The sequence below is a fragment of the Macrobrachium rosenbergii genome, chromosome 19 (genome assembly GCF_040412425.1).
Source record: "Macrobrachium rosenbergii isolate ZJJX-2024 chromosome 19, ASM4041242v1, whole genome shotgun sequence".
Taxonomy (NCBI): Eukaryota; Metazoa; Arthropoda; class Malacostraca; order Decapoda; family Palaemonidae; genus Macrobrachium; species Macrobrachium rosenbergii.
In genome coordinates, this window is record NC_089759.1 from 21,455,414 (window position 1) to 21,483,362 (window position 27,949).

General features: G+C 34.7%; 2 protein-coding genes across 2 annotated transcripts in view; one reads left to right on the top strand and one right to left on the bottom strand.

Moving 5' to 3' along the window:
- LOC136848722 (uncharacterized) overlaps window positions 1–27,949 on the bottom strand; it is an 85,147-nt gene that overhangs the window by 38,931 nt on the left and 18,267 nt on the right. The gene's annotated exons all lie outside the window — the stretch shown is intronic.
- On the top strand, window positions 58–27,755 carry Vps16B (Vacuolar protein sorting 16B). The gene is made up of 14 exons (XM_067121241.1): window positions 58–176; window positions 2,652–2,744; window positions 3,671–3,845; window positions 6,799–6,924; window positions 7,471–7,544; window positions 10,340–10,549; window positions 13,977–14,065; window positions 14,312–14,339; window positions 16,415–16,556; window positions 17,690–17,967; window positions 18,844–18,966; window positions 21,223–21,312; window positions 25,311–25,409; window positions 26,241–27,755. Exons 2-14 carry the CDS (start codon window positions 2,664–2,666, stop codon window positions 26,259–26,261), a joined length of 1,536 nt encoding a protein of 511 aa, XP_066977342.1. The 5' UTR covers window positions 58–176; window positions 2,652–2,663; the 3' UTR covers window positions 26,262–27,755.

Genomic DNA, 27,949 nt, shown 5'->3' on the forward strand with positions numbered 1-27,949 from the left:
TAGTGTATTTACATAAAGTTATAAGGTTCGCTACAGACAATACTCAGTCCTTGGGGAATGCAGAAGTGAATCAAAGAAACACCGCAGTGATCAAAGAAGAAGAAGTCAATGTAAACAATAACATTGGGCGAAACGTCATTCTAGATCCATTTAACTACGGATCACCCAAGTCTGAGGTAAGTAGGGTTGAAATATCTTTACCATCCATCTATCAATATCTGTATGACGATTTTTAAACGTTATATTACTAACTAGCCTATACCAAGGGAATAATTGAGAATCTGTAATAGGCTACAAGGACTGGGTTCTGTTAGCCTAACCTAGCAGCATTGACCAGTTTTGGCCATCATCTGATTATAGACGTAAGCTAACTATATTTCAATAGGTTTTGGCTAAAGTATGGTAGTTCATTTGTCCGCAACACTGTAATTTATTAGGCTAGGCCTATGTTGCACCAATGGTCAAAAAAAAAAGTAAGTATACCTTAGTTTTACCAGACCACTGAGCTGATTAACAGCTCTCCTAGGGCTGGCCCGAAGGATTAGACTTATTTTACGTGGCTAAGGTGCATGATGATGATTGCAAACTTGTTCCCTTATGGAATTGGTGAAAGATAACTAACAAGAGCATTATTTATTGACCATCAGTTTTCAAATTCCCCATCTGATGTCGCCAGTGAATTCCATAACTTCTTTAAAGTCCTAACAAAATTCTTATGCAAGGCAAAGAATTAAGCCTTCAAACAAAATAAATCTTGTTTAGGGTAAATAGTCGGGGTTGAGACACATGGGTGGCAAAATTTTCGCTTTTCACTCGAAATTTAATTGGAGAAATAACATAAAAATTAAACCTTTAAGAAAACCGTTCAAAATATTGAAACTTCATTAATAAAATGAGTTATAGGAAACTGCCATATGAACTAAAATAAGCATGTGAAGTCTTCGTAAATAGGTGTTGAAGGCAATTTTGAATCCATTATGGTGTCTTCTCAAATACCGTGACAAAATGAATGGCTCTTGGACACTTCCTTCCCAGCGTACATTTTGCAGTGTACTGACACTAATTGTATACATATGTAATATTTATAGATATTACTCAAGATTTTAGTTGTAATCAGCACGATAAAACATTTTGTTGCCTATACTAGTGAAAATATGAGACATGGAATTCCTGTCTGTCGTGTGGTTGAACTGAAATGCATTTTTACCTTTAATCCAGGGTTTTAGCCGTACATCACAACTGAAGCTCCACAGTGCTTAATTGACTGTATTTATGCACAATTTGTTCTTAATTCACTCAAAATACCACCTAAAATACATGAGAATGTTTGTTTACAGTACTTTACTCCATCAAAGTAGCGAAGCTGTGGCAGGAACAATTTTCTAGCCTTATTGTACATCTGGCTGCCACAAACATCCGAGCTCGGACGACGCATTAGTGAATTGTTTACAATAGAAATGTTGTATTTTGTTGTTAGGACTTTTAATTCATTTAAGTCCATATTACTATGTATACTTCTGAGACATGTAATGTGTACATATGAGTGTTACCACTTTGGCAAAAATGCAAGAAAGTTGAATATGACAATTTATCTAGAACAGGTACAAGAGTCAAGATGCCATGATATCAAAATACATGACTGAAATAAAGGTTTTAAATCCAAAATTATTACTTAAAACACCATTATATTTGACAAAACTTACACTGTGTATGTGATATATATATTACACTATGCAATGTATATTAATAAACAAAAAAAAATAGGAAAACACGAAAAATAGCTACATCGTAATGCTCACAGCAAAAGCGCTGAAATTTGTCTCCTCAGGAATCTGGTTTGCTCCAACAACAAATACTTTCAAATGAATTATAATGAACACGTAATACATTTACTCAGTTTATAACCTTATTTTGGTGTTTAGCTACCTAGTTATTTAAATATTATCTAGCTCTCTGACATCCCGAAAATTCACTAGAGTTCCTGTCCAATTCCCAAAAGCACCAGCGTTTACCACTGATGTCAAGGAAACGGTGTCAGCGTCTATGGGTACAAATATTTTGTGGATTTAACACAGGTAATGGGCAGTTTGTTTACACAAGTGACTCGGCAAATATCGAGATGGCATCACTCGTCCACTTTTAAAGTGTTTAAAGTAAAAGTTTCAAGAGTTTCATGGCCAATAAGTTAGCACCGCGCACAGCTAAATCTTAATGAACCTTTGTTTAATCGGAAATATGCCATTATTTCGTAAATTAGGAGAAAACTGTTAATTTGATGGGAATGTAGAGGTCTCGGCATGTTGTGTAGAGGGAGCACAAGTCTCACTGATGCTGATGGGGGTGCGTTCGAATGCATTTTTCTGGAAGTGTCCAAACAGCAGAGGAATGTCGCAGTGTCTCACGTCCCAAGCGTTTACCCTAGAATATCCTACAGGTGTGTCTTATGAACACGTAATGTTAAAAACTGTGCATTTGCATGAAGAAAATTAAGTATAGTATGGCACTGTACAGGCTGTATATTTTTTCAGAAGTTTAATTCTCATATTTCTCAATGTAATTGTCTTTGAATCATCATGACTTAAACCAAAGAAAGGGATATTTTCTTTTAAACAGGAAGACATTCATCTAAGTTTGATTTTTTTAACCTTTAGGATTGCTTGGTAATGAGTCGTGCAGAAAATGATGCGTATTGGGGATCAACAGACACAGCGTCCTCTGCCCTTGACAATTTCTTTGATGAAGATGTAAGTACTGTGCAGCAGTGTATATATATTTTTTCTGCAAATTTGCTTCTAATGCTAGTGTACTGTATATAACATTTCACAGACAGATTAGAGTTGTATCTCTTTGATGTTTAGGCTAGGTCCCACAGGTTTTTCTTAAAAAACTCATGTAATCAAGCTTGCAAACACGTTCTGTACAATAATTGACCATGTATAGGAGTTTTTAAGAGAAAGAATGGCTCTTTTGAAATTCATAAAAACAGTAATTGAAACCAAATCTATAGAAAAGAACTGGCTTGTTTCTCTCCAGAGAGGAATCAATATTAGGAGCATACCTACCATAGGCACATTCCAAATATGTAGATAAGCTAAATGTAAAGCCTAACTAACCTTAGATGAACAACAAATTTATGACAGTGAAATATGTCAAATTTCCCAATAGGTGTAGAATTTTTAGACTGTATCCAGTTTTTCTTAAAAGTATACATATTGCAGATTAATTATGTTATATACTGCCACCACCACATGCTAGGGTCAGGACAGTAGCCTAAATGTATTCCTGCCCAGTGCCAGTATCTCTTGCTGCTGGCCTATAAAGTAGCCAGAATTGATATACTTATGGTTGGGACAATAATACTGGTAATCTCAGCTGGGGCCAGCCTCTCTCCTGACTGTCCTCCTTTTATTTTATGTAGTGTACTACTTGTAGCGTATCCTGCCTCTTTTTTTGTACCACCTTCACAATGCACAGTACACAAGTATTGAATGAACACCTAACATAAAAAAATATAGTTCTGACATGGTGTCGAAGGAGTATTTACAAAGGGAATGAAGGAATATAATGTTGAAAAGAGTTTGAGGTGGAATATATCACTTGAAAAATTCTACTTTGGAAAGATTTGTATCGTTGTATAGTACTGTACTTAGTAATTCATTTTTTCTTCCAGAGTGATGTTAACTGGACGGGGCAGTCATCACAGAACTCAAGTGTCAAAAGCACTAGTATTCAATCATCTGATGACAACAACAGGAGTGGAAAGACTGATGTTTCTCATTCTTCTAGTATTATTGACAACATCACAAGCACTAGTAGTTCATATTTGTTATCTGACTGGGGTACTGGTATGTGCAGATCACTTTTATATGATTATGTTTTGGCGTACAGAAAAATTTATGCATTATGCACTCACTGTACTTAAGAACAAACCATTGTTTACAAGTGCCTTTATTGCTAATGCTAGATGGAATGAGGCTGGTATTGAAGAACATACCTCAGTAACGGTATAGTTTGTTGGAGGAGTAGCTATCTGTAGATAGCAAACCCATGTTGGGAATGAGAGAGCATTTTGGGAGAACTCATCAGTAACTTGCCAGTCCTACACTTGATGTGATATTGTAGCAAGAAAATTATTTCTGTGTGCTACTGTTGTGACTTTTTATTCTAAACAGTGTTTGACTTGTATTCTTTCGGAGTTAATGGTAAATTTTGTCACCCCTCATACAGTGCATATCATAAGTTTCAGTTCTATAATTGTTGATTTTTAAACCATTTTTACTGACCCTTTAAATCTTTTCATATTTTTTTTATTTCTTATAAATATTGCATTATTTTTTTACCATCTTAAAAGCACTTTGTACAGTATCACTGTGGTATCATGTCAGCTTGACAAAATCACCTTGAAATTAACTTGACCTGGAAGGTGAGTTCAGTATAAAACTAAGAGACAAAATTGTCAGTGGGTATTTGACAATGAGGTCTGATTAGCTGATTGATGACAAGTTTGGGTAAATGACTAAAAGCAATTTAGATGATTATTGTTCTGACAACTGAATATTAGAATTGAGGGTAAAGGTTGCTGTTCAGGCAGCTGAATCGAGCAGTTTCGGTGATAGTTGCCTTTTGGATAACTGATTCTATACTTCAGATGACACTGGTTACCGTTAAGACTGATCATTCATGAATTTAGCTTAGTGACAGTCATATGACACTTACTAGAGGCAAAATCTTTGTAATCAAGATAAGTAAGAAATGCTGATAAACTGTAGGCCTTTTAATAATGACCACAGTGGCTCTAGAGTACAATAATTGTATTCACTGGATTTTCAAGAGGTTATTATGCTGAGAAGTTATTCCAGCCATAAGTCGTCCTCGAGATGTTCTGTGTTTGGAAATGAACAGTTCCAGAATATTCAGTGGGTTTAAACAGTTGACCATGTTAGGTAATCCAGGAGGATCAGCAGCAGCAATAGTGGAAAACAACAGCATGCTCTTGATAATTGCCTGTCAAGTAGTGATCATTGAACATCCGACAGGTAATATCATATTGGAATGAGAATGTTGCATGTGCAATGATAAAAGCGTCAGACAAATGTCTAGGAATCAGTAAACTGAATGTCGACAGGTAATTAAGTAGCCATTATCAAAGTAGGCAAATAGGAGAACTGTCAGCTGATATGTTGAATTCAGTAGACAGAAATTAACTGGTGATGAACATACAGTTTGCTAAGGCAGTCATGACAATAAAATAACTATACCTTTAGCATAGCATATCTGGGCAACAGAATATTAAACCCAGTTTCAGAATCATAGATTAGCAGTGGTAATGATGATGAATGGGGCCAACAGATGATATTCAGGCTTACAACATAGAGGAGAAATTTGAAGTTGGTGACATAATTTGACTTACAGATGAGAAGAGCAGAGGAACTACTGATCTCATTCAGATTCTTGATGAAGACTTGTACTTCAAGGCCTCACTTCCTCATGGAAGCAAATGCAATAATGAAATTATGTGATGCGAAGCTTGATAATAAATCTTCGTATCATCATGTCCTTTCTCTTGTATACTAACATCTATGAGTGATCTCATATCACTTCAGAGAGTGTCTGGATGTCATTTTCAAGATATCCACGTGTATTTTTAGATTTTACGTGCAGTTGGTGTCACTAATGGGATCACATCTTCATCTTTTTTTGTGTGGATTTGGGGGTTTGGATGGAGTGTCTGTCATTTTAGGTCTACCAGCCTGCATGAATCTGTCATCAGTTCCAGAGACAAGTTCATCATCTAGAGCTTTGAGAAGAGAATGCAACCATCATGGATTTCATTTGTTAAAGTGGGGCCTATTTCTAGATTTCAAGAGTCCTATAATGCCTCCTTCAGAAGCATTGCATTGAATTTAGCAAGAAACCTGTGGCAATAATTATAATTAAAGCAGACTTGTATGTATTTTTATGCAACAGGATAAGTTTAAAAGTGCTCTCTCTCTCTCTCTCTCTCTCTCTCTCTCTCTCTCTCTCTCTCTCTCTCTCTCTCTCTCTCTCTCTCTCTCTCTCTCTCTCTCTCTCTCTCTCTCTCTCTCTCTCTCTTTTTTTTTTAATTGGAGGCTTTGCAGAAAAGAAACAGGCTTATGGGAGCCAGTTGCTTGGTTAATGCCCCTTTGCAATCCTTTTGCTATGTAATATACTGTAGTTGTTACAATTGAAGTGATCTCATGCACATCATGTAATTTCAGTTTGTCACCGATCTGATGAGCCATAAGACTAATCATCATTTTTTTTTTTTTGTTTCTCTAGTCATAGTTCCCACTTGCCTTCATTTTACTAATAAACATTTGTTTTCGTAACGTCAAGTAGTGGAATATGTTATCTGAAATTTTGAGACATTTAAACATATGGAAATGTTGGGCTGCCTACATCTTTGTCCCATGGATTGGCATTGTATGGACAATGAAGGGTTCTTCCAAAGTGTTGCTGTATTCCCTGTGTTTCAGTGTTGCATTATGCAGCTACACCTCAAGTTAACTACCCAATTAGCTCTGCATTCTTTAGTAGTGGCTTCATAGCCAACTAGTGTTAACGAGAACATATTAAAACTATAGGTATTTTTGTATGAAGTATTAAAAGGCTTTTAGAGATCTACATTCATATTTTTCTTGGAGCTTAACCGTATTATAGGACTAATATCTCATCTTTGTTGCTGGAGTAGCTTATGGGTCAAAGGTTTATTGCTGAATTTTATTTTATATTCTGAGAATTACAGTGTTGAGTAATGTGTGCTTTTGCTTATTTTAGGGGACTCAGAGAATGCAGCATCTGGAGCTAGCCGTGGAAAGTTGACCAAAGGGGTTGGGAAAGCTATTGGAGAGAAACTAGATTCATGGAAGCCTCCTACTGTTTCAATCAAATGGAACTCACAAGGCTAGTTTATGATATTTTTGCAGTATTACAAGGCCAAACATACAATTCTAGCAAAACTTGTTTTGGTTTTTCAAAGTAAATGATTTGTAAAAAATTTCAGTGTGGAGTTATCAAGAGTGCCTCAATGATTCTAAAATTTTTTCAGATTATTATTATTATTATTATTATTATTATTATTATTATTATTATTATTATTATTATTATTATTATTATTATTATTAATGTTGCTGTTAAATTTAATAGCTCTTTCTACAGTGTTCATTTTATTTAATCTCCTCTAAGCCTCTCATAACTCTCTTAATCAGTGTGCAGCTGTTATATTAGATTTAAGTAAATCTAATATACCAGCTGCATGCTGATGAAAAGAATGTTATAAGATGCACAAAGAACACAAAAAAAGTTATACAGTGTACAGCATATGGCAGGAATCAATATGCACTGGTAGAGTTTAGGGCTCCGTTAAGTGCCTTCTTGTATGTTGTTGTTTTAATATATAATACCATCTTGGTTACTTTATATTTGCTTGTGGTATGAATTTGTTTTCAGGACCTTCAGGTGATGGCTGTGTGCTTTGTGAATCTAAGAATGAAGAAATTGCTCACCTTAAGAAACGGTTGGAGGTAAGCCCGTTGGTGACATATATAGTATGTTTCAAACTGCACGTAGTTATGTGTTTGGCCATGGAAGAATGTGCATTTCAGTATTCTGTAGGAGGAAGAGAGCTTCTGATATAAAAACATTATGTTTATGATGATGTAGGAGTGGTGTTGCTTCAGGCTGATCATGTATTTTGTTCTATCTCTGAAAAGAAGTTTGAAATCGAAATACTCTTTTGTAGAATAAAAAGTTTTAAAGTTACTGAAGTTAAGTACTTTGAAGCCCTACTTAAAGGGTGGTTGTATTGTAATGAGAAGAGCATTATGCCAAATACTGTACATATTAATCAGTCATAAGAAAATTTCAGCAAAATAGGTGATTTCCTTTTAAAAATTATTTGACTGCCAGCATATGGCTGCCAAAATTAGTTGATCTATAGAGTCCATGAAGAATAAAAATGTGTCCACAGAGGGAAAATAGAAGATATAAATGCAGAAAAATTTGAGACAGCAAAAGAATATTTGGTAATACAGACAGCGAAACCTATTATTTCCTAAATGCAACGTTCGTTTAACAGAGAGACTGAAGTCTTAGATAACAGATGACCTACCTCTTGGTATGCTATTATTTATCTCTTAAATGAAAAGTGAAAATTTCTGCAAGGTAAGGTTAAGGGAGTCAGGTGATATTTGAGCAGAGGAAATTAGAAAAACCCAAAAATTATGAAGCTTTGCTATAGGAAGTTGTGACATATGACAAAATTAATATAAAGTATTGTATCAAAATTCTTTGCAATTTTGTAGTTATGGAGGATTTTTTACAACTATTCTCACAAATTGAAGGGTATGAATTGTATTTGGTTATTGCAAGATAATGTTTGTTAAATTACAGGAAATTTTATTGAAAAATAAAACTGAATTTTTTAAAGGCCAGTGATTTAATTCAAGAGAGCAACTTATTCATTAAAAAGTACTACAAAGGGTTTATACCATATAAATTTCATTCATGAGTAATTGAAATAGGGAAGAAGACCTTTGCTTTTTTTAGGGAGCAAAAACTAGAGGGTCAAAGAATGGATTTTTGGAGCCAACTGTGGTGCATAGCCTTATCCAAATAGATGAAGATTTTCATCCCCAACCTGGCTGACCCCCATAAAGAAGTTGGACAACTAGGTGGATGAGACCAAAAGGAAAGGTTAAAAAGTAAGATGCAAAAAGCAGTGCAGCAGGGAGCTGAAAGTATGCTGTAAATAACTTTCAGTACCATGCTTATATGGTGGTAGTAGGGATATATCATAACCAAATCATTTATGGTTTTGTTCCCAATTTTTAATATTATTATACAGAACAGGTCTGATTATGACCTGTGAATAATTGAATAGCAATACAAACATTACATTGTGAACCAGTCACCAACCTTATTTATGCAGGAGTGTAAGGCAAAGATACTTTCAAGTCTAAATATTTACACCCTTAATCTCATTGTGGTTATACAATATGAAAATTAGTAAGATTTAGCTTATATTGGTTGAATATAAAAATCCAGTATATAAGAATGATTTCATATTTCCCATTAAGCTATTGGCTATTCCAAGTTATATTTCAGTTATCCAAGGTCAACCAAGTTATAAGGCACTTGGGTAACGAGAGTAGTGTATGTACTGTAAATTGATTTGATAAGACCTGTGTAAGACAATTAAAAACCTTCTGGCCATGTCAGGGAGTTTCATGGATTATGAAAATTACCAGCACAAAGATGGTCAAGCCCTTGCTGGATTGCTTCATCTATCAAGAAATCATTCTAGGATTAACAAGGGGAATGAAATCATTACAAATGCAACTATCTTGTTCTTCCTCAGCTACACCAGGGAACAAGGGCAGTTTAAACATCCTGATAGAAGGAGCATCTTTAGTATATAGTGTTGTCACTACCTTTTTTATTGCCCATCTATGAAGAAGTTTCAACAGGAAGATAGGAAGTTAGCCCAAAGACTTTCACTGTTGGTTAACATGTATTGACCAGCATTAGGAGTGCTGTATAAAGATAGTAATCCAACTGTAGATGTACTTGTAAACAGGAAGAGTCCTCATTTCTCAAGCTTATCCAAGAATATTTTTAATTACAGGTATATATGTCTGCTACTTAAATATAATGTTACAAAATTATATCTTGGTAACAGTAAGTTGTGGGACCAATTGCTGTATCACCTTTACACAGTAAATATTGGCATTTACACTGATGAATGGATTTTGACCAAAAGATGCCAACTCATTTCAAGGTTTACCTAACAGATCAGGTAGAAGGTATAGCAGTCTCTCAAGATATGGAGGATGCCTGTTGTCAGGTATCAGTACTGCATCATCTTCCGTCCAAAGGGAGTTGGGCTTACTTTTTTTACTACAAGAGGTGCAAGTTCCAACTATGCTAAAACTTTTTCCCTTTTTTACTGTTCACGTTGATTTTGTCATATTTTTTACTTTATATGTTCATCCATGCATGGTAGGTATTAGTTGAGAACAATTCATTTTACCTTCAGATCATCATGCAATAGACCCAGATATAAAGGTTAAGTATATTACATTGTGGGAAAGGATATAACAGGTTTTGAATACCAATTTTCATAGTAGGATACTCAAAGGTTTTGATCAAGTTGAAGCATCATGCCAGATATGCAGGTTGAGTTTAATTCACCCTCACAGAAGCAAGATCCTTATTATGTAAGATATGTAGTGTCACAAAAGTCAGCATTGTATATTTTAAGTTTGTTCATATTTAAATTTTGTAATTGATATTTAATCAGAGCCTCCTCTTTTCTCAGAACTCCTACTCAAGATACAGCATGACATTACCACCTGAAGATATGGTGAGTCGAATCATGCTAGGACATCCATTTTCTCTCGAAAGTTATAGAAGTCTGGAAGACAAGTTAGCATTAATTGATTCTGCTCTGGCTGTCATGGATAGCAGTGCAATCCTGGTGACTGTTTTGCATTTAAAAAATACTGTCAAGAAAAGCATATTTATTAAGGTGAGTAAAATGTCACATATATTTTTTGATGTATTATAATTGTTTTGTGTTAAATTATAAAATGCCAGGCATCACAAGAAATGTTAATGTCCTCTGTCATCTTATATGAAAAATGTTGCAGTCTACTGGTCCAGATAAATGACTTGGCCTAACTTTTGAGGCTTTAGTCTAAAAATGAACATCCTGAGTATTCTAGCTGAATTTAATTTATACGCTAATGATAAGGCTTCTATACTCATGTAGGGTGCTTACATAAACAAAAAATAATCTGGTTAAAATTAACATAAATGATAACTCTGAACAAACAAATAAATTATAAAAAACAAAGACAAGAAGGAATTCCAATTCTGAATCCACATGAAGCACACAATTCCATCAAATCTGAAGAGTCCAGTACAGTAATCCAGAGCAAACTAAAGAGAAAAAAATAAATGAAAATAGCAGCAAAATATCAAACAGATGATCACTTGGCACTTGTTCATCACCAAAACAAAAAATGGAAATGCAAGATAAACCTGTCATAGAGATTATAAATAGACAACACCCAGAGGAGCAATTGAAGATGAAATTACACAGTCATCGATCATAAAGCAATGAGATATAAAGAATGAGAGAGCTAACTCCAAATGTATAACTGCACAAAAAGTAAAATATCAATCATCAAATCAGAGACTAAGGAATCAATACTTTCAACCCCAGACACATCAGCCATTAAAGAAATAATTTAGATATGACTGAAGTATTATGAAATCAACATACCACGCTTAACAGTCACCCTGGGAATTGTGGATATTATAGCTGTTTTGTTAAGGTGTGCCAAAAAAAGAACCTATATAGATCCACATTTTAAGAAATAAAAAGCAAACTTCACCAGTACTCATCATTTAGGGAAAAACAAAACTTTGGGGCCCACATACAGGGAGTGTACATGCCTCTTCCACAATAAATCTTTGAAAAAATGAAAAATAAACTGCAACAGTAATGAAAAATTGAAATATTACAAACTACGAAGTCAGATATTGGCTCAGATTATTCTTCTATAATACCTCCATCTGTAGAGTTCAAAAGAATTGCACGGGGTCTAAATCTGTAGGCATTTTGGAGAAGTCCACTGATTTTTCAAGAATAGTGTATCTGCATCATACATAACATGAAATCAGTTACTAGAGCTACCATTGCTTTACCTAGTAACACAGAAATTACCTGGGCAACTGATTTACACAATATTCTTTTGCTAAGCAAAATGATAAAATAATAGCTGTTTATGAAATAAAGAACTTGATGCAATTAAATGAAGTAAGGAAATACTTTGAGAAAACAACGCAGTCCAGGAAGAAACAGAGTTGTGAAGCAAGTCACACATGCAAAATCTTAATGTTAAAAAAAGGCAACCCTTTGGCCCAACTCTATGAAAGTAATTGTGGAAAAACTTGACAGTTTATTGAATAAAGTAAAATTTCATTATTAAAAGTCAGTCTTATGAACCATCTATATGAGTTAAGAATTACCTCAATGGTCTGGTTTAATTAGGTAATAATAATAATAATAATAATACTAATAATAATAATAATAATAATAATAATAATAATATGACAAGAGCCATAAACGCATGGGCAGTACCAGTAATCAGATACAGCGCTGGAGTAGTGGAGTGGATGAAGGCTGAACTCCGCAGCACAGACCAGAAGACTAGGAAACACGTGACAATACACAGAGCACTACACCCAGGAGCAAATACAGACAGACTGTACATAATAGGAAAGGAAGTGGGGAGAGGGCTACTAAGCATAGAGGACTGCGTCATCGTCAACATCGAGAGCAGAGCACTGGGGCAATATCTGAAAACCAGTGAAGATGAGTGGCTAAAGAGTGCATGGGAAGAAGGACTGATAAAAGCAGATGAAGACCCAGAAATACAGTACAGTATACAGAGACAGGAGAATGAAGAACAGAACAGAGGAATGGCATAACAAACCAATGCATGGACAGTACATGAGACAGACTGAAGAACTGACCAGCAATGAAACATGGCAATGGCTACAGAGGGGAGAACTCAAGAAGGAAACAGAAGAAATGCTAATACTGTAGCGGTACAAGATCAGGCCCTAAGAACCAGATATGTTCAAAGAACAATAGATGGAAATAACATCTCGCCCACATGCAGGAGTTGCAGTGTGAACGACGAGACCATAAACCACATAGCAAGTGAATGTCCGGTGCTTGCACAGAACCAGTACAAAAAGAAGCATGATTCAGTAGCAAAAGCCCTCCACTGGAGCCTGTGCAACAAACACCAGCTAGCTTGCAGTAAGAAGTGGTACAAACACCAACCTGAGGGAGTGATAGAAAATGATCAAGCAAAGATCCTCTGGGACTATGGTATCAGAACAGATAGGGTGATGCGTGCCATTAGACCAGATGTGACGTTGATTGATAAAATCAAGAAAGAAGTATGGTTCATTGATGTCGCAGTACCGTGGGACACCAGAGTAGATGAGAAAGAAAGAGAAAAAACTGATAAGTATCAAGACCTGAAAATCGAAATGAGAAGGATATGGGATATGCCAGTGGATATTGTACCCATAACCATAGGAACATTAGGCACGATCCCAAGATCCCTGAAAAGGAATCTGGAAAAACTAGATGCCGAAGTAGCTCCAGGACTCATGCAGAAGAGTGTGCTACTAGAAACAGTGCACATAGTGAGAAAAGTGATGGACTCCTAAGGAGGCAGGATGTAACCTGGAACCCCACACTGTAAAAACCACCCAGTCGAATAGGATGACTGAGACCAAAAAAAAATAAATATAAATGAATAATAATAATAATAATAATAATAGTACATGTAATAATTTACACACAGAGCTAATAAATTTATGGATTTTATCTCTAGCTATGATAAATTTATGATTTCTGTGATTGGTTTGTCGTACAATTAATTTTTTGTTTTGGTGGTGAACCACTGTCAATTAATCATTTGTTTGATATTTTGCTGTTATTTTCACTTATGTTTTTCTCTGCAGTTTGTTCTGGATTATTGCACTCTTCAGATTTGATGGTATTGCATGCTTCATGTGGATTCAGAATTGGAATTTCTTCATGTCTTCTGTTTTTTATAATTTATTTGTTTCTTCAGTGTTATTATTTATGTTAGCTTCATCCAGATTATTTTGGTTTATCATATTTTTATATGGTGGCTTTTTTGATGAAGCATTGAAGTGTCTGACTTTTACGTAGTTGTAATTTTACCTCTCTAAAGGACATAAGTTTTATTATTTACATAAATAGATATTCATTTGATGATGCATGATGGCCTTAACCACAGTATATATGCATTTTGGATCATTATCACATTTTAGGGTTAATTTTTTTTCATAGTAATTCTCCATATTGTGTAACAGTTATATAATGAATACTTCGATTTTAGGAAATGCAGTCTAGAGTGCAAGCTGTTCAGGTCTATGTTCACTACCTAAAACAGCGTTACAATTTCACTGAGGCCATAGACTTTCTAGGGTAAGTATTTTTTTCATTATCTCAGGAAATTTTATTGTTGAAATTAGCCATATAATAGGTTTGTTTGATTGAGAGACTTGTCAGACTGGATGTAATAATTTCAATTTATCCTTTGTTTTTCATTTTTTCCTCGTCATGTTTTCCATGGAAGTAGTTATGTCCCAGAGAATTACTGTGAAACATTTTAACTTGTGTTCATGGGGTTAAGATATTAATCAAGATACAGCATCTTTTTCTCTTTTTCAGAAACCTTGGCAAGCATGAAGATGCTGCTGTGAGTATGGCATTTTCTTTTTTACGGTAATTGAATTATTGAGAGATGTAGGCAGCTGCGGTCATTGTCTGAAAATTTTTTGAAAATGATAAATATGATGATTGCAATAAATATAAATTTTGTAAGTTTTCATACTTATATGGTAATGGTTTTGAGTGTTACACTATATTATTTGTATAATGGCATGAAGAGTGGGCTTTATTCCCCGTAAACAAGGTTTTTAGATGTATAACTGAATTAAAATGGCATAATGAAAATTAGCTTTTTAGGTGATGCAAATTGTGTCCTTGAAAACATCGTAAGTTTAAGGATTCGTGCAAAAAAGCAAACCTGCCTCTTCGATTTTAGTAATGATATAATTTCTGGTGAGGGGTAAATATGAACTTCTGAATCCCTATCCCAAATTAGCTGAGCTTTCACTAGGTGCCGGTGAGGGAGTTATCCATCTTACCTGCTATAACTCTCAGTTAATAACTTTGATCTAGTGAAAGAACCTTTATTTTTGCTCCTTATTTTCGTAATTATGCTTCATTTTATTTTTGTTCATGCTTGTGAATGTGGTGATAGGTATACAGTACTGCATGTATTTTTGTTTTTTGCTGTTTATGCAGTTTTTTCTTTATGCAATGTTATTGTATATGTATGTAGCTTGCACCCATGTCACATGGGTTGTGTGATCTGTCATAATGTACAATTTTGTGTTAGATATATTGTTCAGATAGTTTTAGATAGTTTTACAGCTCTTTTATCCTTGAAGTATTTCTGTTTCTTTGAATATATCTTTTGTGTATATTTTACTTACATATATGATTTAAATACTTTGAGTTACTTAGACAAGGTATTATTTTCATTTGGGGGTTCATCTTCGTTAAGAGTTTCCACACACACCACTGAGTACTGTTATTGTATGATATTTAGTGATATTTGCTGTCCTTTTTTTCGTTCTTTTAATTTTATGATTTGCAAACTCTTCAGAGATAATGGATAATATTAAACTTTTTTTTTTTTTTACCAGTACTTCAAGGCTGTTACCAGTAGGATGTATATTCTGTATGCTTAGTTAACAGTATTGAAAAGTCTTCAAGAGAGTATATCTCTAACTATGTGGGCTGGGTTGATTGATGCCTAAACCAAAATGCCAGAGTTATTAAAGCTATTTGGGCATGTCATGTCAGATGAGCATTGTCTTTCTCTGGCTTTCAAGGTCAAGAATTTGGAAGTGATGTACTCTCTGTTTTCAGGGTCAAGAATTTGGAAGTGATGTACAAGTTTTCAGTGGTGTCCCATTTTCTGCAGACAGCAGACCAACACATTTCATACTTGAGACTTGTCAGAACGGAATTGGCCCAAACAATTTAGAACTCAAGAGAGTTTTGGTTAGAACCTAGGAGCATGAGAAAAATTATCAGCAAGACTTTGGCATCCATGTCAATTGCTTTTTCAAAATCACGAAGTTTTTGTAACCCCAGTCTTTAGGAGGGTAGGGGCTCTTCAGCACCATATTTTCTCTAATGACTTGGCTACTCACACTGAACCATTCAACATTGACCAAACAAAGTTGTCAAGCTGTAAAACTGTACAAGGAATATACCTAGTTAACACAAAATTATATATTATGTTGGACTCCAAAAGCTAAGGAAACTTGGGTGGAGCTACACACACATATACAGTAACACAGTTACGAGAAGTAAAGGAAAAACAGTGTTCTTGACTGCATGTTTCATTCACTGTAAATGACAGTTCACCTCTCACTCCTGCGCCTTTACCAGCTGTAATGGCATTAGCAAAAGTAATTAGTGTGTATCTGCAAAACAAATTTTGTTTAGAAGCTCGTTTGTTGTTTCCCAATTTGCAAATCAATATTTTAGATGGAGTATCCTTCTCCTAACCCTAACAAATTGGGAATGCATGTAGAAGCAGTAGTGTACAGACAGCTGTGTATCTAACCAGTACTAATTACTTTGTCTGGATGTTCTAATGATATCCAGTTAGTTTTAGACATAAGTGCAGTAACAGTATGTAGACTGAAACCATTTGGAGATTCTCTAAATATGAATATTTTTCACAAATTACAGATTCTTACATACAAATGGACACTAGCTGGGAAGTCTCCAAGTACGAAAGTGAAAAATCTCGGGAAAGCTCTACAGTCTCATTTCAGTGATCCTGCTATGGCTTTTGAAGCTACTGCACTGAAGGACCATCATCAGTTGTTAGGTGAATATGGGTTACAGTTGTTTAAACAGATCTAATATTATCAATATATGTTCTTTATGAATAGTGAATCATATTGCAAGTTAAAGTTTGTATCATTGGCTGTTTGAACACCATGAGTTTTCCAGCTTGTAACACATTTCGTATATGAGTTGTAGGCTGTCATTAATTTTAACTCTTCAAGTAGTACTGACTTCTCTTCTTACAAAGTCATACTCCAGTATCCTCTGATCACAGTTTGTAAGAATATGTATGTTTGAGACAGTGGCATATAATCAACTTATCATATGAATGATCTCAATAAGTGACAGAGAAATAGCAAGAAAAAATATAATTTATGATATCTTTATAATAGGAGCTGTTCTACAGGTTGATGCTGTTGTCACCTATTTGAAAAGATTCAAAACCACGTAGATTTGTTTTAATTTTTATATGCATAAAAAGAAGTTGCAAAATCATTTCTATGATAGATTTAAGATTTGCAAATAAGCTATCCCAGAGTATAATGTCACTTTCACTTATGAATAAAAATAGTAAGTTAATAAATCTGTGAGACAGTGATTACACTTGATAGTTATCCAACTAGTTTATGGAGCATGTTATGTATTTATGAGACGAGGGACTGTAAATAAAAAATAAAATGGCATAAAATCCCAGTGGACCCTTCCTGGAACCCCACTGTTATTCCATGCTAAAGGTTTTCAATTCTGAAATATTCAAAACTCAGTGTCTGTAGTCAATTGTTTATTTGTATGATTTTCATTCTTTCTACATGACCACCTAAGCATGAACTGGTCTACCTTTTCATTTGTGCTTTATCTGTCAATCATGTTCAAGTATTAGGGATTTTGAAGAAGTAACGGTAATGAGCATGATGAAAAATGATAAGTTGTTTTCATTGTCATTTCATATAATTGCAAAGCACCCTATGTTGTAACTTTGTCACTAAACATTATCAGTAAGGACTGAGTTTGCCTTATGGAATACTTATTTCTTTCTTATATCAGTAGAATTGAAAATGTAAAAATTGCACTTAATTTTAAAAGGAACAAATGAAGTTTGTTTAAAAAGAAGCATATTTTCCTTTTTAGACAGGGAGATGCAACTAATTTCATAGAATTCATTTTATTTTACAGAAAGGCAAATACAGATAGAGGCTGCTAATCAGAGCACAAGTCAGGTAGTGGATGAATCCAAAGAAAAAGGATTAGTTGATTCTTCTGTACTGGCAACTCTTTTATACTGCTGTATGCATAATTGGGATGCTCCAGAATCTAATGTTGGGAGTCCAATGGCACTTAGGAAAGCTCATAACATAACTGACAGACAACTTCTATGGACAGCGCTTCGAGGACGTGCACAAATTAGTCATTGGCCATTACCAAGCGACCTAGAAGCTTGGATGGGGAACAAAGTAAGATCAAATATTAAAAAAATTTTGCTTCATTTTAAGCCCATACAAACATCTGAGCTTTCCAAATAAGGTGAAATTAGATAGCAAGGTACAGGAAAATATTTTTCATCTTTTCAAAATAATTTGAGATCTGTTTAGGTATTTTAGAACTTGTTGTAATTTTGATGGTTTTGTTTACTGCTCACATAGCTTGGCTACTTCTTATAGTCATATATTTAAAAATATTTTTTAATTAAGCTCTGAGTAACCTTTGCTATTTATGATTATCACCCTTCATACTTGGTTTCATTCTTGTAGTGTAACAGCTTCTGTTTTCAGTATAGTGTTAACTGCTCTCCCATAGTGTAAAGCAATACAAATACTGTATTAATTACGTGAATAATGTAGGCATTTAGGACATGCATTCATGGATCAGTGATATTAAATTGATTGAATATTTTAACCACATGTTACATAAAATTAAACAAACAGCATAATCACAGTCAACACCATTTAAACTCCAGCCTTTCTGGGAGTTGTCAGACATAATTTTTTTAACACTTCGTGTTTGATGATGTAAGAAATCTCTTCCTCATTTTTTGAGGCAGTTGTACAAACTCCATTTCTTAATAAATGAGTTGCAGTAGATTGGTATATGCTCCAATATTTTTGTTTTAAAGCTAAGGTTTAATGACCAAATGACTATATCAGTATATTCAAATAAGATGATTGAATCTTCAAATAAAATATGAAACTTTATGAGGGCCATTATATTGCAATATAATTTGCAAATATTGCACATTAGTGTATGGTAAAAGATGTGTAGAGGTTTTGAACTATTTAACTCGATACTACATTAACAGGGAAAAAATAAAAGTGTATTTTTTCTAATTTAAGGGAGTACTTGGAGCCTTAACTTCAATCAAGTCTGTCTTGAGTGGATCTGGAAGAGTAGTCAAATCAACTCTGCCAATCGATCAAGTAGTATACATGCTTCAAAGTACAGATGCTCCTTCAAATGTAAGTAGTATTGATTTAGAAGACATTATTTATAATTTGGAGTTCTTTGTAAATGAGTAACGTGATATTTCATATCTGTTGTTTTATTGTTCAAGGAAAGTTTAATTTTAAGGATAGCCTCTATAGCGTTGATGTAGTGTTAAGCAGTCTTTGTTTTCTCCATATTTATTATTCAGAAATATTATGTGTATCAGGTTTGTGTGTTTGTAGTTTTTGATGTTAGTATATCATGCCTATATTGCTGTGTATTGATGTTATGTTTTCTGGGCTAGCTTTTAGATTTAGTTTTATTGTCCCAGATCAAAAGTAGCTTCTTCTTTTTTTTTGTCTTGTGTTTTGTATGTTAATTTTGATGATGATGGTATGGTAGAAATACTTCTAGAAACACCTTTGAATAAATAAAGAAGGCATACATGATTGCAGGAGTCATAATCAGAGCCAGCAGCTCTACAAAATTGTGGGAACAGTGATTTTCAGTATGATTTTCATGAAAGAGGAAGGAGTTGGATGCATGCAGTGTAAGGCAACCAGTTTGATCTCCTCAGGAATTTGATCATGTAGGTATTTCCTTTAATGTTCCCATAAGGAAATTCCTTGATATTCAGTTTTATGAGACAGCAGATAAGGTGTTGCAACTATGTCCTGTTGTTGCCCAGTAGAAACCCCTAACAAAAGTGGTCTATTCAAGGGTAATCAAATCAGTATAAAATGAAACAAAAGCTTGAGAATAGCATCATGTTTGGATTAATTCATTGAGCTAAGGAAAGAACTAAGCTGTATAATAATGGATCGCCGTGCTGGAAACGATGATCTGTAGAATAAGTTCAAGAGACAGTTGGATTGGATGCCATTGGAGTTACTCAAGGATAAGGAATTACTGAATCAAATGTGAACAATTAAGGAAAGAGCTAAAAGAATATATTTGTACACCTCCATACAGGTTGATATGGTTGTAGTTGTAGGGGATAAGAACAATAAGACCTCCACTTGCTCTTGTGGTGAGAAAAGGGATAGGACAGAGTGGGATAGGTAGTCAAGGTTTGATTCGGACATCCATTGAGTTACAAAAAGGTGCCTAAAAACATCAAAGGAAAGACTGAGGAAGAAAGAATTAATCTTAAGTCTATGACTAACCCAAGCAGGTTTAGCAGTTTCCTAGCTGAGATAGGTCCTTGTAGAAAAGATTGAGAAATTTTGTACATGGTGTCATCAGATGCATAATACAGAAATACAGATAGACATTATACAATTTGTTTAGGTACCTCAAAAATAGAATGTTAGGCAGTTGATTGAATTCCAAGAGGCTTTATAACTTGGGCTTTTTGGGGATAGCTTCATAGCCACTCAGAAATAATAAAGAATTAAAATAAAAAATCTCCAATCAGCTCTACAGTAGAGTACATACTGTATAGTATTTGCAATACGTATACCTTCATTAAACTTTAAGCAAAAAAATTTAGAAAAGAAATTACAATATAAAGTTAAGAAAAGAAATTATATTACGAAACAGAAATGGAAAGAAAATGCCCAGAAACACAAGAAATGATTGCACAGTCACAAAGTGCTCTCCTCCCCCTTCAACTCCAGAGCATTTTCACATCATTTGCAATAGTACCATAAGATAGTGTTCTTGCCCTGCACTGTACTGTTTGTGTTGTAACTGAAGTCTGTAGTTCTGAAGTGGAAGCACATGAACTTGGAAATTAAAGATGACTTAAAAGTCCTTGGTTGTCTTGCTAAAAACATGTCTGTGAAAATGATAAAGTGTCGCATTTTGTATCAACTAGCAATTTGTGAGTGATAACAAGAAATCCAAGGGACTACCATTTCATTTGCGAACAGCAGTGTTGATCATACATTTACACCTTAAAGTAGCTGGGGAAGGGAGTCTCAAAGCAGCTCTGTATAAGTGGTGTTTGTAGTATCATCTTAGGTACCATCATGCCTGTTGTCAAGCCAAAGGTAGCCAGGGAATAATTTGCACAGTATCTTGTTGTACAAAAATTTGAAGAAAATTGGAGCTGATTGTGGCAGTTCAATAAAAAGGCTCAGTATCATCACCTGCAAAGGTGTTGGGGAAGGTTAGAGTGCCAATCTTGAGGCAATTAAGCAGTTGATTTTTGGCAAAATATATAATGCAGATAAAACTGTATGGAAAGATTTTGTTTTTAGTAAATACAGATTTACCTTTCCCTGGGATTTCATGTTTTACATGCTAGAAATTATTCTTAAACTGATTTTCTTTTATTTTTCCAGGTTCTTGCATCTTACATATTGCTAGTCGATTCATTAGATGTTCGTTTGAAACTGGCTGTGAATTGTAAATCATATCAAGCTGTTATTGATGTAAGTTGATTATCATTTTACCTGTTACTGTAATATTAATTTGCTGCTCACCCTAGTAGTAACGTTTTGTGTTTACTTAAGATAATGAATACTGGTGAATAAGACATTCTAATTGAGGATAATTGTCCAGTGGTATCTATTGGTGATTATTGGTATCATGAGTGCACTGTACCATTAGGGAGAGTCATCTGCTTTTACCTGTGTCATGTATTTGTTGAGTTGTATTGAAGATCCATCGGTAATGGCAGTTATATATAGGAAAGAGTTCTCTTGCCAATGCTAAAGAGAAATTCTTTATTTTCCTTTAGTATTATGTATTTAAAAGCAAACAGAAGTCATAATCTAATGAGGATTATAGTGAATTGGTCTTCTTTCTAAAGATCATCTTGGAGAAGGAATGAGCAGAGAATTTGCAGCTAGTAACCATAACTTTACAGTGGAAAATTCAAGAACCCTTCCACTTGCTAAGATCTTTAGATATTATTATTATTATTATTATTATTATTATTATTATTATTATTATTATTATTATTATTATTATTATTATTATTATTATTATTATTATTATTCAGAAGATGAACCCTATTCATATGGAACAAGCCCACATGGGCCATTGACTTGAAATTCAAGCTTCCAGAGAATATGGTGTTCACTCCAAAGAAGTAACAGAAGGTAATGGGAAAATCAGGAAGAGGAGACCATCTATTAGACAAACATAAGTTAATAAATTAATAAATAAATAAAAATGTAAGTAAAATGTTAAAATACAAGTTTAATTGTATTAGGGTAGTAATGCATTGCATCTTCGCTTGAACTTCTGAAGTTCCAACTGCACGACATTCTCTGGGAGGCTGTTCCACAGTCCAACAGTGTGAGGAATAAAGGACCTCTGAAACTGAGAAGTTCGACAGCAAGGCACATTTACTGCATATTGGTGCTGCTGTTTAGCAAATCAGGTTGCTCTTGGCAGGAAAAGGGGATCAGGAATCAATTGTCAATGGGAAACACCTCTGTTAAAATACAACTTATGAAAAAGTTACAAATAAGAGACCATCCGTCAATGGTCCAAGTCATGACTGCTACTATTAGGAAAAATAAACTTACCACCACAAACCACTCTATCTAAAAGATAACTCTCTGGCAGAAGCAGACATCCACACCAGAAAACAGTATTCTGGTAAAAGAAGGATAAACGACCTAGAACAGGTTGCATTGGTTTTATCACTTTTATAAATATATGAGGCCTTATGAGCAATATCATGCAGAATTTGCTGAAACTTTCATTAGATGTTTCTCAAAAGTAAGATGTGAGTGAAAAGTTACACGTAGGATAGTCAAAGCTTCAGACTCATTCAGCAAAGTCCCAGCCACCTGAAGGGGAGGATGTGGTGGAAAATCTGTACAAGATCTGCTAATCATACCCTGCCAACTACACCATTCATTGATTTGGTCCATGTCCCGACTGAGGCTGAGGGCAGCATCAGTTCTTATAAGTGGAGACTTTACTACATCCACAACCGACAAGTGTTGCATCATCGGCATACTAAACAATCTTGTTTTCCAGGCCAACAACCATATCACCAGTATACACTAAAAATAAACAGTGGACCAAGAACACTATCCTGTGGAACTCCAGACACAATAGGTCTTGGTTCACTAAAGATCTCATCAACAGCTACTCGCTGCTGCCTACCTGTTAGGAAATCTTGAAGTAACCCTAAAACATATCCACCCACTCCAAGATCTGAAGTTTATAAATAAGTGCTTTATGGTTCACTAAATCGAAAGCAGCACTAAAACCTATCTGAATTACTCTGCACTCAAAACCCTTATCAAGGTTCTCTTGCAAATGGTATGTCAAGTCTAAAAGAGCATCCCAACTACAGTACCTAACTGCTTCCTATATGCTTATTTCCTATCAGCTGACAATCCTTTAGATTCCACATATTTATATAGTGGCTTAGAAATAAGTTTTTCTGCAACTTTGGAGAGTAAGAGGGAATAGCAATTGGCCTGTAGTTACTGCAGTCTGCAGATATGCCATTCTTTGGAACAGTCACTGTGTTACTAAGCTTGCCCTCATGCACAAAGATACTACATTGACATAAAATGCTATAGAATCTACTAATCTTACGAAACAACACACTAGGAACTTTTTTAAAAAACGAAGGGAAGAAACCATCAAGATCTTCTCCACCCCAGCTGTCAAGATCATCCAGAATTTTCGTAACATCCCTCAAGTGAAGTGCAAATTTTGTAAGAATAGGTTCAGGATGGCAAGTATCAGGGAGAGGGACACCCCAGCTGATTGCTAAGCTTCAAAAGCTTGGTGAAGCAGTTCATCCTTATCCCTAGGGCCAGAACAAATCTACCATCATCTGTTAGTAGTAGTGGAATGGAAGACGAGCCTGACCCAAAGATAGATAATGCCAACTTGGTCCACCACAGATGAGGTTAGGCTGAGTAATTCCTTCAAGTTTCCTCTTCAAGGAATTATTGTAATTTCTCTTGGTTGTATGGTAAGTTTTATTTGCAGCATATAACATGTATGAAAGGTCAGCCGGGGGGGTAGTTCCATCAAGGAGTCAGCTGAAATGTGAGGTCTCCTGGAACTTTTGACCAGAGATACTACAGAAAACTGGAGACTGCTCCTGCTGTAGTGTATGCAGTGTGGTGAAAGTACTCTGCCAAGTCAAACTAAGTAGAGATTTGTACCTACTGTACCTGTAATGAACAAAACCCCTGAACACACACTTCCTTGCTGGTTATTTACTCTGTTGATTTTAGAAGTGGTCATTCTCCAGGAGTATTCAGCAAAAGGCCAGTACAAAAGCTTTATTGGTAAGGACGTTTTGAAGAATCTCTTGGTCTTAGATGGAGTATCATAAGCATTTTCATATTGCACCAGTAAACCACTTTAATTCAATGTTTCTTTAATGTTGTGAATATTTTCTTTCTGGGCAAAGTTTGGGGAAGTACCATTCCTTCCTCTTCCCTGTCCAGTCAAGGCTATCAGAGCATGTGCTTTCAAAATCTGATTCAGACATCGCTGTTTCCACAGGTAGTTTGTCCTCTTCAGGTTACCTATCATACAACATAATATAAGGGGATGTCCCTCCTAGGGCTATGTTACCAGTGTCATCATATCATTAACAAGAGTCCTTCGCTGGGCCTAACAACGTCAGTGCACCTCATGTAGTACACTGTAGGCACTACGCAAGGGTGTTTGCAGATCCATTTGTACCATAGCTGCACCCAATTTTTATCCTTTTACTTCACCTCCATTCCCAGTTCCTTACTTCAGTCTTGTTGTCCAGCCTTACTAACCATTACTGTGCAGCTGTGGGGACGTTTCTTGATTCCACCTTTATATCCTTGTACTCCATCTCCTTTATATTCTGGATCTCTGTCTTACACTCAAACCACTCCAACTCCCTCGTTCCACTGTCTAAGTGCTGAATGGTCATGCCCAATGCTTGGCTTGACGGCCAAAATTTCATAAGTCAGTCAGTCAACAATTCTTCCCAATTACAAAATTATGAATACTATAAGTCAATCAGCACTTTTAGATTTGCTCCTTACATAGCGGTGATGGTAATAATTAATTGTGAAATCATAAGGGTTACCAAAAGAGGAGTCAAGGTTTCGTTCTGCAAGTGATGATTCTAGCCATGCTAAATATTGTAGCATAACAGGTACTATGTAACATAAGTATCATAGGAAGTTTATACATTTTAGGGGCTTCTGGACATACTTCTCATTTTACAATTTTCCACTTTAAGTATTTAGGAATTTAAGTATTGTAATGAGATTGAGTAGGTAAAGTGTAAACTGTGTGTTATGACCTTTAGGTATACTGTATGTAAATATTGTATTTGAATTTGTTCACAGACTGTATATATTTATGTACTGTATTGTACTGGTACTTTATTTAAATTGCTTACATTCTTTATACTGTGGTCACTCATTTTTGTATCCTTCTTTATTGCCATATTCAGGTTTATATTGCTCAAAAAGATCCTGACTCCCTTGAAAAGTATATGAAGGAGATCCCTGCTGGTTCACCAGAATATCTCAAAGCAGAAAATGCATTAAAGGTGAGTGAATGTGTTGTTATTTATGTACTATATAGATAACACAGATACTGACTGTTTACACAAAATTGTATTATTCCTCTCTTTTTCGTGCTCTAATCTTTGCCATTTATTACTGTACATCATTTTCTAAGGTCTTAGGACGTTAATACACTCCTTTCTGGTTATTTTGGTTGCATTTTCAGTAACAGATGCACCTGTTAGGGGGTTACTGTGCATAACACTGGAGGTAGCATCCTTCAGCCTCCATGTGTGTTGCTGTTTTTTTGCTTTCCAGTTGTTCCTTTTGCTCTCTTCTCCATTGCCTTTTTAAATGGATCTATAAAATTGGAATATAACCATGCCCTGTTGGTTCAGCTCTTCAGGTTTAGTGATGGGGTTTATGTTTCATAGCTGAGAAGAAATCAGGACTTTTGGAGTTTAGAGCTTTGAAAATTTAATTCTTCTTTGCTTTCCAAAGAGATAAACAGTTTTAGACTGGTACATCAGGGAGAGGAAAAGATATAGGAGACCATTCTCCTGCTCTAGCAATATGACTATGACATATTTTGACAAAAGTCAGATCACTCAAAAGGAGAATCTTTAGTGGTGTAAGACTACAACAGATACCAAATCCCATTTTTACATATTTTTTACTCCTCACTTTGATATGAAACCCATGTTTTACATATAACCTCCTCAGTACATAGTTGTTTCGAAAATTTCTTAGTTTTACAGGAGAGCAATAGAAGCCAGTTTACAGATTTACCTTTGTTACTATAATGTAATTTGGTACATATTTTCTAAATACAGTATGAGTGAAATATGCCAACTGACAATATTTTTTTTCAACAGAGTATGCGAGGGAAAAGCTGAATTTTGCTTCTGGCCTTCTATTGTATTGTTGAAATTTTTTTATATTATATATATATAGTAAATATATAAACTGCTTGTTTCATATTGATGGAAAACTATTACCCTACTTTTGTATAAAAGGTTATTATAGAAAGGAGTTATAATTTCTTTACTTCCTTTAATTTGTGAATCAGTTTTTTATGAATTTTTAAAAACCTTTACTACTACTTGAATGATAAAAGCTACAACCAAAGTTATTAATAAGCACTGTAGTTACTCATAAGCACTGTATATTCAGGGAACAAAAGACAATTTTTTTTTTAAAATAGAAGGCAGTGCTCTTACTCAGATTCCTAGATTTACTCAATGTGTTCTCATTGTGTTCATGTATGCAATATTTTCTTCTTTACTGTATGTGATATAATAGCAAATATATTGTTAAAGTTGTCTTTTCTTTAGTATATATAAATTCAATGTTAAAATATATAAATATGTATCTGATGCAGTATATAGGGATAAGAACTTTATTGTTAGTAATGACTTTTGAATGACCTTTTGCCTTCTTTGGGATGGATGTTGCAGAGATTACATGTTGTGGTCATGTTACTAAGTAGAAATAAAAGCTTATGGTTGGAGTCAAGAATGGAAAAATGTAGTAAACAGAACAAACTTAGATATAAGAGTGAAGTGCTATGATGTAACACTTCAACTTTATTTAAATACTCAACAACTACTGGACATTCAAATATTTACTATATAGTCTATCCAGTCCTTGGCAGATTGGCAAGGCATAGGTGGTGCCAGGCATTGCCATTTCAAATATTTCTTTTCATTTTGGACACGATTATATTCAGTGGCATTGTACATCTCAAGTATGCTAGGATAATCATTGCTGGATTTTCTTTATGTAATATGAAGGCCTCCCATAATATTTTGAACTTAGTAACAATGAAGCAAATGCATTCCTCTGGAAACAGGGCATGATTTTCTGGAGAAATCATCAAGCAAATGAATAAATGAATTCTAGAGGTCAGTTTAGTAAGCAGCAATTATTTCAGGAAAGATCCAAGAGGAGGATAACCGTCAGCAAAAAAATACTGTTGACACAAAGGGAAAATGACCATTCACTAAACTAACAGTTAATGAACTTGGAGTCGTATGTTGCACTTTGGTTCTTTATATTTTTGCTTAATAAATTAAATAAATAAATAAATTAATGACAGAATAATTGTACCGAGAATTGAGGAGAGATTGTTAAAGCTTTCTCCATTCAGTTATTCTATACAGTAATCAAGTTCTTTGGGGAGGCCTCATTTCAGTATTGCCATGTAGTTTAGATTTTTGTTATTTGTATTCTTCTCTGTTACTGCTGATATCCTCCTATGCTAGGAAAAAGGCCATTTGAGATTTTTCTACTAAAGAGAAAAGGTGATTGATTGCTAGGTATCTTAGCTTTTTATATACATTTATAACTTCTTTATATTGATTTGCTTTTGGAAATAAAAACTGAATGAATTGTTGCCATCACTGAACCTTTATCGTTTCATATTCATTGGTAAGCACTGTTGCTTCATGTTTTGATCCTTAGGCAGTACTTACAAATGTTTTAAATGGTGCTGTCATGCATGAAACTATTTTTCAAGATATGGAAGAAGTAAGTCAGGCACAAAGGAAAATCAGATCTCAAAGCAACAAACAAATAAAAATGG

Bases quoted from the DNA above. Each gene is read 5' to 3' on its own strand.
- Vps16B (XM_067121241.1), top strand. From the start codon at position 2,664: ATGAGTCGTGCAGAAAATGATGCGTATTGGGGATCAACAGACACAGCG. The intron at 18,967-21,222 runs GTAAGTAGTATT...TTATTTTTCCAG, and splicing joins GTACAGATGCTCCTTCAAAT to GTTCTTGCATCTTACATATT. The intron at 25,410-26,240 runs GTGAGTGAATGT...TTTTTTCAACAG, and splicing joins AAGCAGAAAATGCATTAAAG to AGTATGCGAGGGAAAAGCTG.